This window comes from Silurus meridionalis, chromosome 19 (assembly GCF_014805685.1).
Source record: "Silurus meridionalis isolate SWU-2019-XX chromosome 19, ASM1480568v1, whole genome shotgun sequence".
NCBI lineage: Eukaryota > Metazoa > Chordata > Actinopteri > Siluriformes > Siluridae > Silurus > Silurus meridionalis.
Window position 1 is genome coordinate 1,190,462 of NC_060902.1, and position 18,147 is coordinate 1,208,608.

The window sequence follows — 18,147 nt, forward strand, 5'->3', positions numbered from 1 at the left end:
ACAAATTCTCTAAAGTTAATCAAACATTTTTATTTATTTTTTTTCCGCGGGGGATTTTAACACAATTCTGTATTTCTCTCGTTCATTTTTTTTTTTCTTCATTTTATACATCTGACTTATTATAATGTTTATTTTTATTGCAATTTTTTTAAATACTCAGTGTAAATTTTATACACTAAAATATAATGATCAGAATCACGACGGCTTTAATTTAATAGAAAATCCTGTTTTCTTTTACACACTGCATCATTTTATTTCTTCTTTTTTTTCTTTTCTTTTTTCTTAATATACTGCAGAGTTTTATTGATTTTGGAAAATAAATTAATATCATTGATTAATTAAAACATGTTTGTGTAAATTTCATTATACACAAAAAGAAAAAAACATTTTTGTTTTAATTAATGATTCAATAATAATAAGATGAAATAATAATTAAAGCCTTTATGTAAATTTTTGAAAATATACATTTTTATTGTTTTTTTATTATCTAATATTTCAGAGTGCAGCGATGTTCATTAAAAAATCGCAACAATTCTGTTTTAAATGAGGAAAATGAAATGATCTGAATGTATGATTTTTATTTTATTTATTAATTTTTTTCCCCTGTATAATTCTTTATTGGACATTTTTTTCCACTTCAGTATTTGTTCTCTGGCGTCGGGTTGCCTGGTTGGATTGTGTTCCCCTTTTTTGTGTTCCCGGTGTTTTCAGGCTCCAAACGCGATTTCTATTTGCGTAAAATGTTCGTGCCGAATAAAATAATAAGGAAATATATTTGTAACATTGTGTGTGTGTGTGTGTGTGTGTGTGTGTGTGTGTGTGTGTGTGTGTGTGAAATCCTGAAACTAATTCTTAGTTTTAATCGTTTTTTATTTTATTTTTATTATTAAGTAAAAAAAAATTATATGAAAATTGTAACAGTTTGCCCCGCCCCTTTTACAGGTTGCCTATATTTGCATAAGGGGATGTGATTGGTTCTCATGTGCTGTGATGCAACAACACTCGTCTTTTTGTGTGTTTAGTTTTAAAAATCTACAACATATTGACTGAGACGTGAAAAGTAAACACCATGAAGACTTTGCATGGATCAAGCAGCAGGAGGTTTTTATTTAAATCATTTCCAAGCTACAGAAGAAAATTCGGGGTGTTCATCACATGCTAGAAAAACAAAAAAACATGACGTGTAAAAAATAAAGTCTGCAGGTTAAAAACTGTTATATCATTGAGTTCACGCTTTATTTCAAGCATGTCCGAGTTCCTGCGATCAGCACAAACTAGTTTATTCATTTTCATCAGCTTCAGAACTGGTGTGTGTGTGTGTGTGTGTGTGTGTGTGTGTGTGTGTGTGTGTGTAAGAAAGGGGCAGTACCGAGCCTTACGATGGGGGGCAGTACTGAGCCTCTTGGGGATGAAGGATTTTCCCCTTTAACCGTCATCAGATTATTAATTATGGGAAATATTTCAATTTGTAAACTTTTTTCTGCGAATCAAACACTTAAGTAGCAGCTGAAATAAATAACACGATGCACGGAGCCTGGAATCCTGATTATTCACTAATAATTTAACTATTGATGCTCTGTAATCTATGGAGCCAATCAGAAATTTGTTAGTGAGGCAGAGATGTTGCCATAGCAACAATCGTCAGCGGGTTTCCTATTGCTATGAAAAGCTAAACATTTTTATAATTTGCCTCTTTTTTGTTTTTCCTCCTTGAGAATCTCTGTACTACACAGATCTTATAAGAGTCCAGCAGACGTCTGTCAGTTGTGCTGATATAAACATCTCTAACTACTCTGTAACTAATGACTGAACACAGAACACACATATCACAATATTACACCAGGGATAATACCAATAAACAGGAAAATCCTGAGCTTGACTCACACATCCCACTGTGCAAAAAACAAACAAACAAACAAACAAACCCCAAACCGATCAGTGGGGAGACACGTTTTTGTCCATCTCGTCACTCGTCACGTTTTCTGCGCTAGTGCAAATTACAGGCGGTAAAATGTGGCACTTTTTCGCTTCGCCTCAGACGTTTTTGAGTCGGCGTGACTCAGTGGAGACGTCCAGACGTTTACATATCCGCCACACAAACCCAGCCTTGTACTGGGTTTTAATCATCACTACACCTTTTTTTGGCAACTCGTTAAAGGCAGTGCAAAGTCACATGACCGTGGTACGACCCCGCCCACTTCTACACCTCTATTAAAGATACGAGGAAATAAAATAACTGAATACGAACCAAAGAGTTTTTTTTTCCAGCTGCTTTAACTATTTGTACTGCTTTCACAAACAGCTGCTTTTTAATTTCCTATTGCTAAAAACAGATCCTCACAGCTGCCACCTGATTGGTTGGGACCTCGAACGCTTTTAAAGACACATTGTTTTGTAAAAGTTCTACTTCCTGTAGGATTGTGTTTGGCTGTACTTCCTATACTGGGCCTTACATTTGTTACACTGTTTTCGCCTGGGGGACTGGTGGTACCAAGCATTTGATTGGTGGTCCCCCTATGGGGTGGTATGGGGGTGGGGACATTATGATTGGTGTTGCCCCCTTGTGGTGGTACTGAGCCTTATGGTTGCTTCTTTCAGGGTGGTACCAAGCCTTCTGATTGGTGGTCCCAGGCCTTGTGAGAACTCTTCTGGGGCGGTCCTGAGGCTTACAATTGGCTATATGGACAGTACAGAGTCGTACAATTGCTACTTTGCTACTCTCCTAACGTGAACGCAGAGTAAACCTGTGATCCTGTGCCACGTGAGCATGCTACAGAGCCTCGATGCTTTAGATACAATGCACTGGTTCTTTTCCTTAGTGAATATGCAGTTGAGGTAATAATGAGCTGAAGGAGTAGAAAGGAATAGATAATAGTGCAGTAGTGTGTAGCCTAGTGTAGGAAATACACTAAATAAAGCATAGAAGGCTGAATAGTGTGTGTGTGTGTGTGTGTGTGTGTGTGTGTGTGTGTGTGTGTGCTTGATGTAGTGGAGAAAGGGGCGGGGCCAGTAGAGGGTTCTGTAGTTTTACATTAAGAAAGAAATCTTTAAACATCTGCTACTTTTTTTTAAATGTTGATATGCAAGAAAAAAGGTCACGTGTTTATTCTGATTCTGTGAACAGGTGAGGTGTCAGTCTGTCGCACGGCGCCCCCTTGTGGCGAGCAAAGAAAAGCTCTTTTATTTCCATAGCTAAATTCCTCAAGGCAAAATTTTAACACCTGACTTTTCCCAACGCATCTGCGCACGAATGTTTGCTGAAATGTGCTTTTTAAGATCTGTTTAGTGCAAAACTTCAGAGTTTGATCTGAGACGAGTGTGTGTATGAAACACGGCCGAAAAGGGTTGAAAAAATGTTGGCGTAGTTTTTTAGGTTTTTTTTCAGAAGCCCTTTGAGAGTATATAAATGAGTGTAGTACGTTGTAAAAGCATTCAGTCACACTGTCATGAGAGGAAAAACACCAAAGCACACACACACACACGTTTATGTTTTTTAAAAGCCCTTTCAATACCGATTGTCAAGGATTCAATTAAAAATACTGGAATTTAAAGTCAAGAAAAACAAACAAATTCAAAATATTAAGGCGAATAAAAAAAAAGACTCCTGCTGACTAATAATAATAAAAACTAATAAAAAGAAAAATCACGCTCATATGAACACGATACTCATGCTTGTTTGAAATTGATGGAAATTTTTGATCCGTTTTTTTCCCCTCCGATGTTAAGGCTTTCCTGAGTCTCCTGATGTCAAGATAAATGTTTATGTACATACACACACGCTAAATTTCTACACAATAACTCACACACACACACACACACACATTGGCTTGCCTACCTTTATGAGGTATTTATGTAATTATGTGTGTTATTGCACGTAGATGGATATAAATAATAGTATTCCCGGGAATAAATGCGAGTTAAAAAGAAACTTTATCACTGTAGTGTTTTTCAACGTTCCTCAATGTAAGCTTTAACGATGAAAAGAAGATTATATTTTATTACGAGGGCTCTCGTGTGCAAACGTTTCGTCTGTGCATAAAAAAATCATTTTTTCCATCCAATGGTAAGAAATACGAGGTAATGCGTGACAGCTCGGACCATTATTGCTGATAAACAAACAGAAATCTAACAAAAACGTCAAAAAGAAGGGAACGAAGGCAGCGTAATTATAGCAGCGTCTCCCAGGTGACTAGTTCACTCGTTACGTTATTTAGTGCTACTTAGTGCTGTAGATCAGACACGTCGTGTGCTGATACACAATGTGGACAAAAGTATTTGGACACTTAAACCAGGAGACCTGTATCTGTTCCAGCATGACAATGCCCCCTGTGCACAAAAGCCAGCTCCATAAAGATCTCCTGCTATAGCACTTTTGAACATAATGAATGTAAACACCCCCTGGTCTCCTCACTTTCATACCTACAGCAGTACCTGACTTTACTAACATTTTATAGCTGAATTAATCTTACTTAGAGGAACATCTTCCCAGAAGAGCAAATGGAGACTAAATGTGGAATGAGATGAAAAAAATATGCCAGGTGTCCACAAACTTTTGTCCATATAGTGTATGAATCCCTGAATCTTATTTTATGTAATACAAATAAATATGTATTAAATTTATTTTGAATTCAAATTGAACGAATTTTTGCTTGAAAAAGCAGAATAGAAAAACAGTTGAGAAAATCGTAAACAGAAAACTTTTATAACTTTTATAAGATTGCTGAAATATAAAAAAGATGTTTTTATTTAATAATTATTATTAAAATACTAAAAATGCGATTTCAGTCCGTTTGCGCTCTCAAACATACTGTATATACAATGAATTCATCATCGCCCCCTACTGGATATATTATGAATCACACTTTATGAATGTCATAATTTTTAAATAATTATAAAATCTATATAATTTTTAAGCTTTTTAGAGCTGTAAAATTATATTTAGGCTAGCCTTACTTCACAAACACTACTTAAGGTATCTCCTGGATGAAGAAAGTGCAAACCATGGCATTAACAAGTAAATAAATACAAAAATGAGGCTAATTGAAAACAATGAAACAGTTAGTGTGTGTGTGTTTGTGTGTGTGTGTGTGCTGATGTTTTCCTCTCATTCAATTAATATTAATATAATTATTATTATATTAATATTACATTGCAATAACATTTAAAGTGAGGTGTAACAAAGATAAGAGTGTAACAGACACTGAGGACACACTCGTCATAAGCAGGGGAGATATTCAGGAAATAAAATAATAATAATAATTATTATTATTATTATTATCATTATTATTATACAGTCATTAATCTTCAGAAGTCGCAGTTATCACCGTCTTTATAATAAATAATAAATAAATAATCCTTTGAGAAAACGTAAATCCTTAAATATGTAAATCTGGGACTTGTGAGCCAATAGGAAATAGGGGCGGAGCTATGGTATAAAAAAAAAAAAAAAAACATTTGCTTCCTTTTTTAAAATCTTCAGTAGCTTGATTTTGATTCAGAGAAAATATTGGAGATGAAGGCGTAATGTGATAACAAAGACGCTTGACGTGCGCTACGTCCCGCGAAAACTGCGACTTCTTAAAATTTTAAATAAGTGTAGACAACCTTCATTTGACCTTATTCTTAAAAAAATAAAATAAAAGGTATCACAATGTCTTCTTTCCATCCAATCATTAAAAAAAAAAAAAAAAGATCGAATGAAACACTGAGGTGAAAAGGAGCTTTGCATATACACAGGTCTGTTCAGAGTCTGAAATCGACTCCCCCCATCTGCACACATGCAGTGGTACATTCCTGGCTCTTGAGCATGGCTGTAGGTTATATAGATGGTACAGAGGTGTAAGAAAAGTGTGTGTGTGTGTGCCTCAGCTGTCGAGCCCTACGGTGCCGTGGCGCTCCTTCGCATATCCGTTGGGTAAAGGATGATGGTTGGCTGCGATGCTGCAGTGCTTCAACACGCTGATGTCGGCGTCTTTAAAAAGAAAAGGCTTCATGGTGGAGAGGATCAGCGCCAGACACTCGGCTACGTCTTTGTTCGGGGCGCATGCCAGTGCCGGGGTACGACCTAACACAAGAGAGAAAAGAACACAGCTTGTGTAGTTACACAGAAAAACAGACATAAAATCTTTCGCTTTATTATTCGCTTTTTCTGATCCTTTCCTCCGACTATAAGATGGAGTACTAACCTTCTTCATCTACAGCCAGCACCGTAGCACCTCGGCTCAGGAGCACCTCCACCACTGTGGCCAGGCCGTTCCTCGCTGCGATGTGGAGAGGCCTAAAGAGAAATGAGAATAAATAAATAAACGGTACGTTCGGGACGTTTCTGAACACGTGCTGTGTGTGTTTGGTGTGTGCTCACGTCTGTAGTGCACTGGTTGTAGCGTTGATGAGGGACGGGTCGTCGATCTCGGCCAGGATCAGCAGCGCACACATCTCATGACTCTGAAGCAGGAAAAAAGACCGGAAAAGATTGTTCTCAAATTAAAATAAAAAAAAATACGTGTTATATAAAACTCAAGTAAGAAAAAAAATAGATGGAAATATTGATGAAAAATTTATCATTAATTATTCTGTCAGTCTTGTGTTCATATATACTGTATGTCCATCTGTCTACCTCTCTTGTCTATCATCTAAATTGATTTTACATCCATTCGTCTGTCTCTCTATCTACTGCTTGTCTTTCTCTCACTGTCTGTTTTTCTCTCTATCAATCCATCTATACATTTCTTTCCATCCATTTACCTGTCTGTATGTTTCACTCTTTAATAATTCTGTCTGCCTCTCATTATATCTATTTATATGTCTCTCTCTCTCTCTCTCTCTCTCTCTCTCTCTCTCTCTCTCTGCTTTTTTTCTTGTCTATCATCTATATCGGAGGTCAACCGATTCATTATTTTTTTACAATTAATCGCCACCTATAGTTGATTGCTGGAATTATTAGCAAAAATTCATACTGATAGTTTTTCCGGGTTGCATGATATAGTAACGAGAGCCGCCTCTAGCGGCAAATCACTGTTGATGCTGTTTATTTGAAGTGTCTTTTTTCATTCAATTTAAATGCAACTGTTTGTTCTTATTTATTTGAAATGGTACTTCTTGTTTAAGTTTGAATGCATATTTTGGTTTTCTCAATATTTGATTAATTGGATATTAGCATATGTGTGTATGTGTATGTGTGTGTGTGTGTGTGTGTGTGTGTGTGTAAAGGTGTTACTTTGCTGCAGGCCAGGTGAAGTGCTGTGTTGTTATTCATGTCCAGCAGTGACAGGTCTGCTTTGGCCTGCTGGAGAAGGACTTCTACAAAACACACACACACACACACACACACACACACACACACACACACACACACACACACTATATATATATATAAACTGGAGTACTCTAAGTAAGGAGTCAGCATGGATACCAGAGTATCTCCGTACCCACAGCAGACGTCTGGCCGTTCTCAGCAGCCACCATCAGAGCCGAGCATCCTTCATAATCCACAGAGTTGACCTCTGACCCCCAGAACAGAGCCAGCTGCAAACACAACACGTTCTCTGACTGAGCAGCTGCGTGGAGTGGAGTTCTGTGGGAGACATGTTACTATTATCAAGAGCAAAAACAGTCAGTAGTGGCATCACCGATGTATTTACATGGATAATGGATATTATTCCTAACCCTTTAATGAGCCATTCTTATGAAGGTTAACATGCTGACCCTAAAATATGATAATACCAATATATAGGAGATTCACAATATACAGAATGTGGTCTCAGAATATATTACATGATCTCTGTGTAGTCACCTGATAGTCAGTGGACATTTTTATCTTATTTTAAGCACAATGCACCTCTGTATCTGCACACCATGTCAATTACACTGAGCTGCTGCTCTTTACCACTGCCTCATACCTGAGTTTTCTATAGAAAACATTTAAAAAGTGTGCATCAGATAGTTGGCATTTGTATTGCGATGCATCACTTTTAACGTTTGCATCAGTAAAACCTGATTTATTTCTATATAATTATTAGTAGATTCGCTTTAATTTTAGCATTTGTAAAGTGACTAATAATTTGCCCAATATTTGATATGTAGACTGATTTCTATTTGCTAAACTGTTTCTCATCACAACACAACAGAGACCGAGGCGTGTCCTGAGAGACACATAGAATACAGATTAACATGGCAGAGGTAGAGCTGTAACTTCCTGCACACACAACAGGAAAAGAACCTCTGGTTTTATTTCATCTTTCTTTTTGTTTTGGCAATACAAAGGCGTGTGTTTGAAAAGAGACATGAGTTAGAAGTCAGAAGGCGTTTAAGCAAATTGATGATTTGTCTGAACCAAAGAAATACAAATTTACTGTACGTACCATATTTAATATTTGAATCGGTTGACAACCCTAATATTATATATATATATATATATATATATATATATATATATATATATATATATATATATATATATATATATTATCCTCACCTTCCTTTGGTGTCTCTGAGGTTGATGATGTCGGTGCCCATCTTTTTTAACAGCAGCTCAGCAGCAGCATTGTGGCCTTTCATTCTGCAACAACCAACAAACCCTTTATTTTGTGTTTTTTTATGTGTGTGTGTGTGTGTGTATGAAAGTATAAACAGATTAATACTCACAGTGCACAGTGCAGGGGACTGAAGGGGTTCCCTTCCTGGATACTTAATGGTTTATATTCAAGTAAAATTTCCAAACAGTCTTTGTGTCCTGAAAATATGTAATAATATTTATTATCATAACTGTTTGAATATATATTTTTTTAAACATAATCATTTGGGTGTTTTTTATTGATCAAATATTATGTTCTGTTCTAATATGATAATAATTTATTTAATAAGTATAAAAATAATCATTATAATTATGAATATGTTAATATGTATGTATACATGATTATATATTATTCAAATTTATTATATATTTTTGCAGTATATTTTTTATAATTTTGTAATATAAATAATAAATGGATCTGAATATTATATAGACTTAATATATACTTAATATTGCAAAACTAATTATATATCATTTTTATTTGTGTTTGTTTTTCGATGCGCACTACTACTGTGTGTGTGTGTGTGTGTGTGTGTGTGTGTGTGTGTGTGTGTGTGTGTGTGTGTGTGTGTATGCACCATGGTAAGCAGCCCAGTGAGCAGGTGTGTATCTGCTGTAGTCCAGTAGTGAGTCCAGCGGGTCGGACTGAGCTGCGGCATTGAGGAGGAGCTGCAGGAGCTCGGTGTGACCACACGAGGCAGCAAAGTGCAGAGAGCTCAATCCCTGAACATCCCGGCAAAGTGGGGACGCCGAGTGATCTAACAACGCTGATGCACACTCCACACTGCCCAGCACCGCCTTACATACACACACACACACACACACACATGAAATTTTGTAAATTGCAAAGTGGTGAAGAATAACCATCTGATTTTGTATTTAAGGCGCTTTTAACTATAAACACACACACTCACAGCTCGGTGTAGTGCCGTGTGACTGCGTCTGTCCCCTGTGTCAGGTTTACTTCCCCTCTCGAGCAGCATGTAGACGCAGTCGACATGTTCGCCCAGCGTAGCCAGCATCAGCGCTGTCCTGCACACCAACCACATTACAATTACAATACACACTTTCCAACAATCTGGCAACCCGTGTGGTAGCGTGGTACTTACTGTCCCTGTTTGTCTGCAAGGTCAATGAGGTCATCTCTGTCTGCTCGGCTCAGCAGCGCATACAAACAGTCAGTGTGTCCTCGAGCAGCTGTGAGATGACAGAATCAGCAAGATTTTACACCCACCACTACACAACTACACAATCCGACAACCTACACAACCCCTCACACTGAATTACATGCATCTGGGTGAAAAAATGACTCCAAAGTAAGGAGACGTCACATCAAGATGGCAACTAATTATCTATTAGCAAGGAAGAAGAAAAAAGACGAACGTGAAGCGATTCATACCTGCTCCATGAAGCGGCGTCTGTTTTCTGGCGTGTTCTCGGATGCTGCACGAGGCTCCGTGCGACAGAAGAACCTCCACGCAGGATACTGAGCCTTTCTGAGCTGCCAGATACAAAGGTGTTTGTCCTGCACCGTCCCGGACGTCCACACACACCAGTGTCTCAGAGAGGAGCTGCACCGCCTCACACTGACCATTGCACACCTCCAGCAACATCAGATACGATTAATCAGACACGATCAGACATGATCAATCAAACATGATCATACACAATTAGACATAATCAATCAGACACGATCAATCAGTCATGATCAGACATGATCAAACACAATCCATCAAACATGATCAGATATGATCAATCAGTCATGATCAATTAGACACCGTCATTCAAACAGGATTTAAATACTATAACACGACAACACAAAAATAAATGACACATTATGTATATGTGTGTGTGTGTGTGTGTGTGTGTGTGTGTGTGTGTGTGTGTGTGTGTGATGTTACAGACACTTACAGCTAAGTGCAAAGGGCTCACAGGAAAACTGCTCTCCACGTCTCCCACACAGTTAAAGGACATTTCCAAAAGCTATATTTAGGAAGAGAATATTGTGGCATTTAGTGAAGATTACAATCTCTTACACACACACACACACACACACACACACACACACACACAAACTCACACTTCAAAAATAACATCGATTCCTGGTGAAAAGGTGCATTTTTTTAAGTAGAGCAACAGCAAAACAAGTTTTTAATGCCAACATAATTCCCTAACAAAATAAATAAATCAATAAAATACAATACAAAGTAATGTGCCATTATCCTAAGATCCAAAAGATCAAGTAAATTAAATGTAAAAAATATATATAACGGTTTATGTTTTATAATGATGTATTATTACTGTAGCACAGGGCTGAATGATATGACAATAAATATCAGTATTGTGATTAATCAGAACAGGTTTTCTTGGAATATTGAATAGTCTGTGTATAATGTGTAGTTAAGTTGTTCTGAAAATGGACTCTTCCACGCACCTCCGCTGTTCTGTGAGAGATTAACTGGTCCTAAAGTTCTCACTGGAGTTTGTGCAAATGGCATGGATGGTTAATGGAAAGGGATTTTATTTGTTTTTGTAAATTAGCGGAGAAACAGTTGGAAAACGTGTAAAACTGACCCTTCCTGCAATCCTAAAACACACATCCACACTGCCTGCACCATATTCTACTCCTCAAATAAGTGTTTTTTAGTATCACGGTTTATGCATATCAGTATTATATATTTTTTATCAGTATTATTTATATGTATATATAAGCAGGAAGCAGTTGAGAACCCCTGTGTGTGTGTGTGTGTGTGTGTGTGTGTGTGTGTGTGTGTGTGTGTGTGTGTGTGTGTAAAACACACCAGCTCCAGGTTGTGTTTGTTGCCGTAGGCGGCTGCATAGTGAACAGGACTGAAGCCTTTAGTGTCTCGGAGTCCAGGATCAGCTCCGTTATCCAACAGGTACTCCAAACACCTGCACACACACACACACACACACACACACACACACACACACACACACACTGTCTAAGCTGCACCTCTTTGTTAGTCAAAAATGTATTTTAGATAAGTAAAATGTGTCACTAACAGCAGGGCCTCTTTATCTTGCATATCACTCTGATAATCATCAGCGTCGAGTCTGGAGGGACAGAAACACAGACAAAACACACACACACACACACACACACACACAAAAGAAAGCTTCAGGAAAGTGGCATAAACTCAACAATTAAATTTAAGTCAAAAGGAACCAAACACACAATTGTATTACACAAAATAAATCGTAATTAATTCACTATTATATTAATTAATTTTATTTTTTTTTATGTTGATTGATTAACTGGTAAATTCATTTCATTACGTGTACAACGTTTGTAATTTATTACATCATAAATTAATCAGTTATTTTATTCGAATAATTTATTTTTAATTTTAATTCAAAAAGAAATTATTTTATTCATTAAATAAAATTAATTTGCGTGTCACTTTGGTCGCTTTATGATCCCCATTTTTACCAATTATCTTTCTTTATTTGATTATTTATTTGTTTGTTTGTTTATGATGGCTTTAAACTTTGTAAACGATAGAATGATGAAGCTATTTTTTATTGACTACTAGAGAATCAAGCTGTTACACTATACTTTGAACTAAATAAATCAATCTTTATGATCCAAACAATCAGCAAAAATTTCTTTTTTAACTCTTTTTTTTTTTTTCTTTTAAAACTAATATTTTGGTGCATTTTTAATTAAAAAATAACAATTAATGAATTCATTATTAAACTGGTTTGTGTTCTAAGTTAAACAGAGGAACAAAAATATTTATGGTCTGTGTGTGTGTGTGTGTGTGTGTGTGTGTGTGTGTGTGTGTGTGTGTACCTGCGGAAGGTGTGTGAGGCAGCAGCGCAGTGCAGAGGGCTGCACCCGTTCAGGTCGAGCTCGTTCACCTCGGCTCCGGAGCTCACGAGTGCTACGGTGCACTGGTACGTCCCGTTAGCTGCTGCGTAGTGTAGAGGAGTTCTGACGAGAATAAAACACACACCGCACATCGGTTACAACTAACACACTTTCATTAATTTCACACAATCTGCTACAATTTTATGTTACTCCAGGTTACATTTATGTAAAGGTACTTTCTGTATTGTTTTCGGAGGCAAGGAGTGATGTTTCACTCGCAGGTGAATTACCTCTCTGTGCCAGACTTTTACACATTTCAGACTAAAATAAGGACGTAACTATAAATGACTGACCGAAGGCCCGTCCAATCACAATCAATTTCACAATCACTAGGGATGTGAAATCAGTTTTTCTAAATGAGTTCTAACTCACATAAGACACTTGTGATAGAGGCAGTGACTTAAACCATCAGTGTTTATACAATTCGACGTATTTATCCAGCTGAGTTAGCAAGAAAAAAAACCTTTACATAATTAAAAACAATTAACCTTCCCATGATGTCTGTCTTGGTCAAATCAGCTCCACTGCTCAACAGCAGGTTTAAACATTCCACGTTCCTGCCAGATGAAGAAAATTGTGTTGAACATTAAAATGATAAAATACAGTGTAATCGGAGGTCGTTTTGTCGTGATGTCGTACCCTCCTGAGGCAGCGGCGTGTAAACAGGTCCTCCCCAGACTGTCCGGGTTGTTTATATCAAACCCCGCTGACAGGCGTGTTCATTACTCAAAGACGAAACAATACTGTACAGCTGACCTGCAACACACACACACACACACACACACACACACAATGTAATGTTAACTAATTGATAATGGCTATTTATCTTAAGAGGATGGAGCTACCCGATACATCGTGCCCTGACTTCCTGTTTTTCATCAAATGATGGTGTGTGTGTTTTATGGGGACTGTTAGAGGTTTACCTGAGGAGAGTAACTTTCGACAGCAATCTGAAAAACCGTGAAGCACGGCCATGTGCAGAGGAAACATCCCATGAATCCCCTGTCTGAATAAATACACACAGAAGAGCTCAAGGTAATAATAATATAATAATAATAATAATAATAATAATAATAATAATAATAATAATAATAATACAGTACTAAAGGGTAAAGCACTATGTTGTCACCTGTGTGTCACTGCAAGTTGGTACAAGTGTAAAATGTTGAGTGTGTGTGTGTGTGTGTGTGTGTGTGTGTGTGTGTGTGTGTGTGTGTTACCTGGCCGTGTCAGCACCGTTAGTCATTAGCGTACTGATGAGCAGCTCATGTCCATGTTTAGCAGCAATGTGAAGAGGAGTATTGCCATATTTATCCACACAGTCTATATCTCCACCTAACACACACACACACACACACACACACACACACACACAGCAATTTATTCGTACAAAGCCGACATTAATTCGACTTTATTAATAAAAATTCATCAAGTTATTTATTTGTATTTATGATGAGTCTCCTGACATTTTTTTAACCAGGAAATTATTGTTCTCATTCACTGTTAAATTTTTGGTCTAAACAGCTTTTTATTTAAATGATATTAAATATTATAATTAAAATAGTTACATTTCATTAGTAATTATTATAATAAATTAACAATTATGTGATATTACAATTATTACAATTAATTTTACTAAAAATAAATATATATATTTATACTAATACATATATACACATATTACATGCTATACATTTATACAATATTTGCATATTTATCTGCACATGTCAATTTGTACACTTGCTATCTATCTATCTATCTATCTATCTATCTATCTATCTATCTATCTATCTATCTATCAATCAATCTATCTATCTATCTATCTCTCTCTCTATCTATCTCTATCTATCGAGTTTTTCTGTAAATTTCTATCTCAACATATACAAATACATGTTTATGCAACCATATGCAGTCACTAAACAGGTGTGTGTGTGTGTGTGTGTGTGTGTGTGTGTGTGTGTGTGTGTGTGTGTGTGTGTGTGTATAAATGAAAGCTAGAAATGTGGTACAGGTGAACTTAAAGTGTTTAAAAAAAGCTGGAATTTAGTTATGTGAGATGTAGATGATGAGTTTCTAAGATTTTCTTGTTACTTGTGAACAGACCAGGTCTTTTCAACATTTTGGGAAAAAAAGCTGATGGTGTGTATGAAGGAAACCTGGAATTCCCTGATTATGTTTAAGGATTTATTACTATTAAAGAGTAATAAGTCGTACCATTTTGGATAAGGATCTGGGATCTAGTAAAGCGCCCGTGAATGGCGGCCATGTGCAATGGGCTCTTCCCTTCCTTAGTCTGAAAATAAATTAAATAAATAAATAAATAGACAAAATAATGCAAATTTATACATCAATATTTAAGTAATAAAACATAAATTTAATGCATATAATACTGCAATTTATCATCAGTTTACTCTGAAACGCTACTGGTTGAAGAGGTAAATGACACATATTTACTATTATAATATTGTTGAAACATCAAAATAAAAATGTTTTAATCAAATTTAATTAAAACCAATTTAATAAAAAAAAAATTTGATTTTATTTAATTTGTAAATAAAAAATTCAACATACAAACTTCCTTTAATTATCCAATTATAATAAATAAATTAATTTTTATTCGTCATCTCTGGCCATTTGATTCACAACTGCAATGCTATACTGTGTAAAAATCAGATATTTATACATTAAATAAAAAAGATTAAAAAAAGGTTCATTTGGAAACAAATAAACAGATGAAATAAATATTTTCTGACCTGCATGTTGACGTCGGCCCCGTTGTTGACGAGCAGCTCGAGACACAGCGCTCCGTTTGTAGACACGGCAGCCAGGTGAAGCGGCGCAAAGCCCTGGGCGTTAGCGTGGTTAACGTTAGCGCCGCGGTTCACCAGCTCGTTAGCCACGGCCTCCTGACCGTTATAGCATGCCATGTGCAGAGACGTGTTCCCGAACGCATTCGTCTCGTCCATCTGTTAGAAAACACAGCAAAGCCATGATTTTTAAACGAGTTACTGTATCATATTGTTTATTATAAATCTTTAAAAATGTAATATGTCAATTTTTTTTTATGTTTAAAGACTGTAGTAATTATATCACTTCACAAACCCCTTTTACAAACTACTTTTATTTATTCACTGTAATAAATCTTTTCCATCTTTTCATTCAAGGCTTTTATTTTGCATTTTTTCCAGCCCTGAAATTAGCTCCACCCTGTATTTATTGTTTATTAAAAATCTCAAATGCTCGTTAATAGTGCGTTGGGGTGCTGAGGGTTTTTGGGAAATAAAACAAGATGATTTTATGTTTTTATTTCAGTGCAGATAAAACTACATACCGCTGCTTTAAAAATATATTCAATGTGTAATAATGTTAGAAAGTGATACTAATGTTCGCTCAATAGACGGAGTAAAAACCTCAGTAGAAATTGAAATAAGGGTCTAATCGGTGCTATTTTACCTCAGCGTTCCGGCGGAGCAGGTGCTTGAGGACATCGACATGGCCGCTGAGAGCTGCTACGTGGAGAGGAGTGTAACCCTGTTTATCTCTGCACGCCACGTCAGCACTACAAGACAGCAAGAGCTTCACGATCTCCAAATATCCTGCAAAAACAGGAAAACTAGTCATGGTTGATGCTCTTCGGGAACGCAGATTTCTCCATTATCATGTTTTAATCCTGTAAGTGTAAGAAACTCCATCAACCTCCTACCATCCAGGAGGAGATCCAGATTCCTAAATTAGATAGTTATCTAAAGCTAGCTAGGGCTTGTGACAAATTTACCGAGGTAAGCGGCCCAGTGCAGAGGCTGTCGCTCCTGATGATCCCTCGCGCCCGGGTCGGCACCTTTGTTCAGGAGCAGCGTCACCATCTGAGGAACAAACAAACACACATCAGGAATGTTATTAAGACGACGACTCTGTTTAAAACCAGGAAGTGTTTTCCGGTGTATCCGTGACCTCCGTGTCTCCGCTGTAGGCCGCGTGGTGCAGAGGCGTTCTTCCGTTCCGATCTGTGACGTCCACGCTGCTCATGAGAGGCAGCAGAGTTTCTGCGCACCTCAGAGAACGGTTCGAGGCGGCCACATGAAGCGGTGTCTGACCCCCGAGACGACTCCTAGGCTCGACCTCTGACCTCTGGCTCAGCAGCAACACCACTGCCCTCTAAACAGAATAAAGAGAATAAGATAAAGGAAAAGGAGAAGATGAGGGCCGATTGAAGAGAGGAAAAAAACACGTTCTTACGTCGTTCCTGGAAGCTGCAGCTCGATGTAGAGGAGTCAGACCCGCTCTGTCCTTAGCGTTAACACGAGCACCTGGAACACAAGAGGACGTTAATAGCAGGAAGTCTTGGGATCTCTGCTCCATCAGTCAGTCAGCTGAGCCATAAAATCCTCAACATGCAGGTCAGTTCATGTTCATATCAAACATTAATCCCAGTGATCTCAGGGACTGTGGTTTAGATGCTGATACCAACATTTCAATCTCCTGCAGCTTCTATAATCTACACGCAACAATCACTCTAATACAACCGTGCTCTCCATTAACTCTTAAAGATTTCTTTACAACCGTCAGGGGTTTGGAGTCATACCTGACTTGATGAGAAGATCCATGATACGAACATCACCCAAAAAAGCAGCAGCATGCAGAGGGGAACGAAGATCTTGGTCCTATAACAACAACAATTATTTCCAGGACTGGTCTAAGAACATTCATAGTGCACGGATATTCGGCCACGTATTCAGGATTTTCATCATATCTTCACCTACCAGTGTGTTAACATCTTCTTTTTTGTGCAATAGGAACTTGACCTCTTCTAGATTTCGGCTGAATATCGCCTGGACTAGTGGGGTCTGGAAGACAAAATGGATCATTAAATCCTGCCAAGATCAAATTACATCAAATCTGCAGTTATCTCTTCGCCTGGGCTTCGTATATTTCATTACGACAATATGAGGATTAAATCAACAAATCAGCTCCTTATTTCTTTATTAAATAAAAACATGTTAAATGAACACAATCAAATAAATTCTTGCCTTAGTGTATATAAAGCTACAGTTAATACGAGAAAACAATATGATAATATAAAATAGGTCATAAAACTAGCTCAAATAATATTTAGTATAAATAAATTAATAAATTCAGACATTTTGGCATAACTGATATATATATTTTATGTTTTTAAATAACATTTTTAAAATTCTCAATATAATACATAACTGTATATTAGCTGTATGCTAGCTTGTATGTTAGCATTGTGTTTCAGTATTATTACACAAACTGAAATTAGTCCTGCGTGTGACTATAACACGATAATAACGTTATTATCACTAACATTATACCCGCTTTAGCTTTTACTGTGTGTATGCTAATCGAAGCTAGCTCACGTTAGATGCACGGGTATTGGCTGTTTAGCTAGCTTAGCCGACATGCTAACTGGAAGCTAAGCTAAAGCTAAGTGCTGATGCAGTTTTTTTTGTCTTTATTTTGTGGTTTTTGTTACCTACCTGATGTGTGATGTTTAAAATCCCCATCTCTCACTCTCTCTGTCCAGAATCAGTCCTGCTCAAACACCTTCATCAGCACACACACACACACACACACGCACGCACACACACACACACACGCACAAACACACACGCACACACACGTATCCGCCTCCTGTTTTGTGCACTTGACGTGTGATATT

General features: G+C 37.2%; 1 protein-coding gene across 1 annotated transcript; it reads right to left on the reverse strand.

The window, feature by feature from the left end:
* Positions 1–581: 581 nt before the first annotated feature.
* ankrd52b (ankyrin repeat domain 52b) lies at positions 582–18,147 on the reverse strand. The gene is given in 29 exon segments (XM_046875235.1): positions 582–6,064; positions 6,186–6,277; positions 6,362–6,444; positions 7,217–7,299; positions 7,428–7,573; positions 8,474–8,557; positions 8,644–8,731; positions 9,151–9,370; positions 9,487–9,604; positions 9,682–9,769; positions 9,972–10,173; positions 10,484–10,555; positions 11,374–11,485; positions 11,600–11,650; positions 12,390–12,530; positions 12,956–13,024; positions 13,107–13,182; positions 13,185–13,223; positions 13,391–13,473; positions 13,688–13,802; positions 14,682–14,760; positions 15,221–15,433; positions 15,921–16,063; positions 16,243–16,330; positions 16,419–16,622; positions 16,704–16,774; positions 17,050–17,128; positions 17,228–17,311; positions 17,966–18,147. Coding segments are annotated over 29 exon segments (3,150 nt in total). The 5' UTR covers positions 17,993–18,147; the 3' UTR covers positions 582–5,864.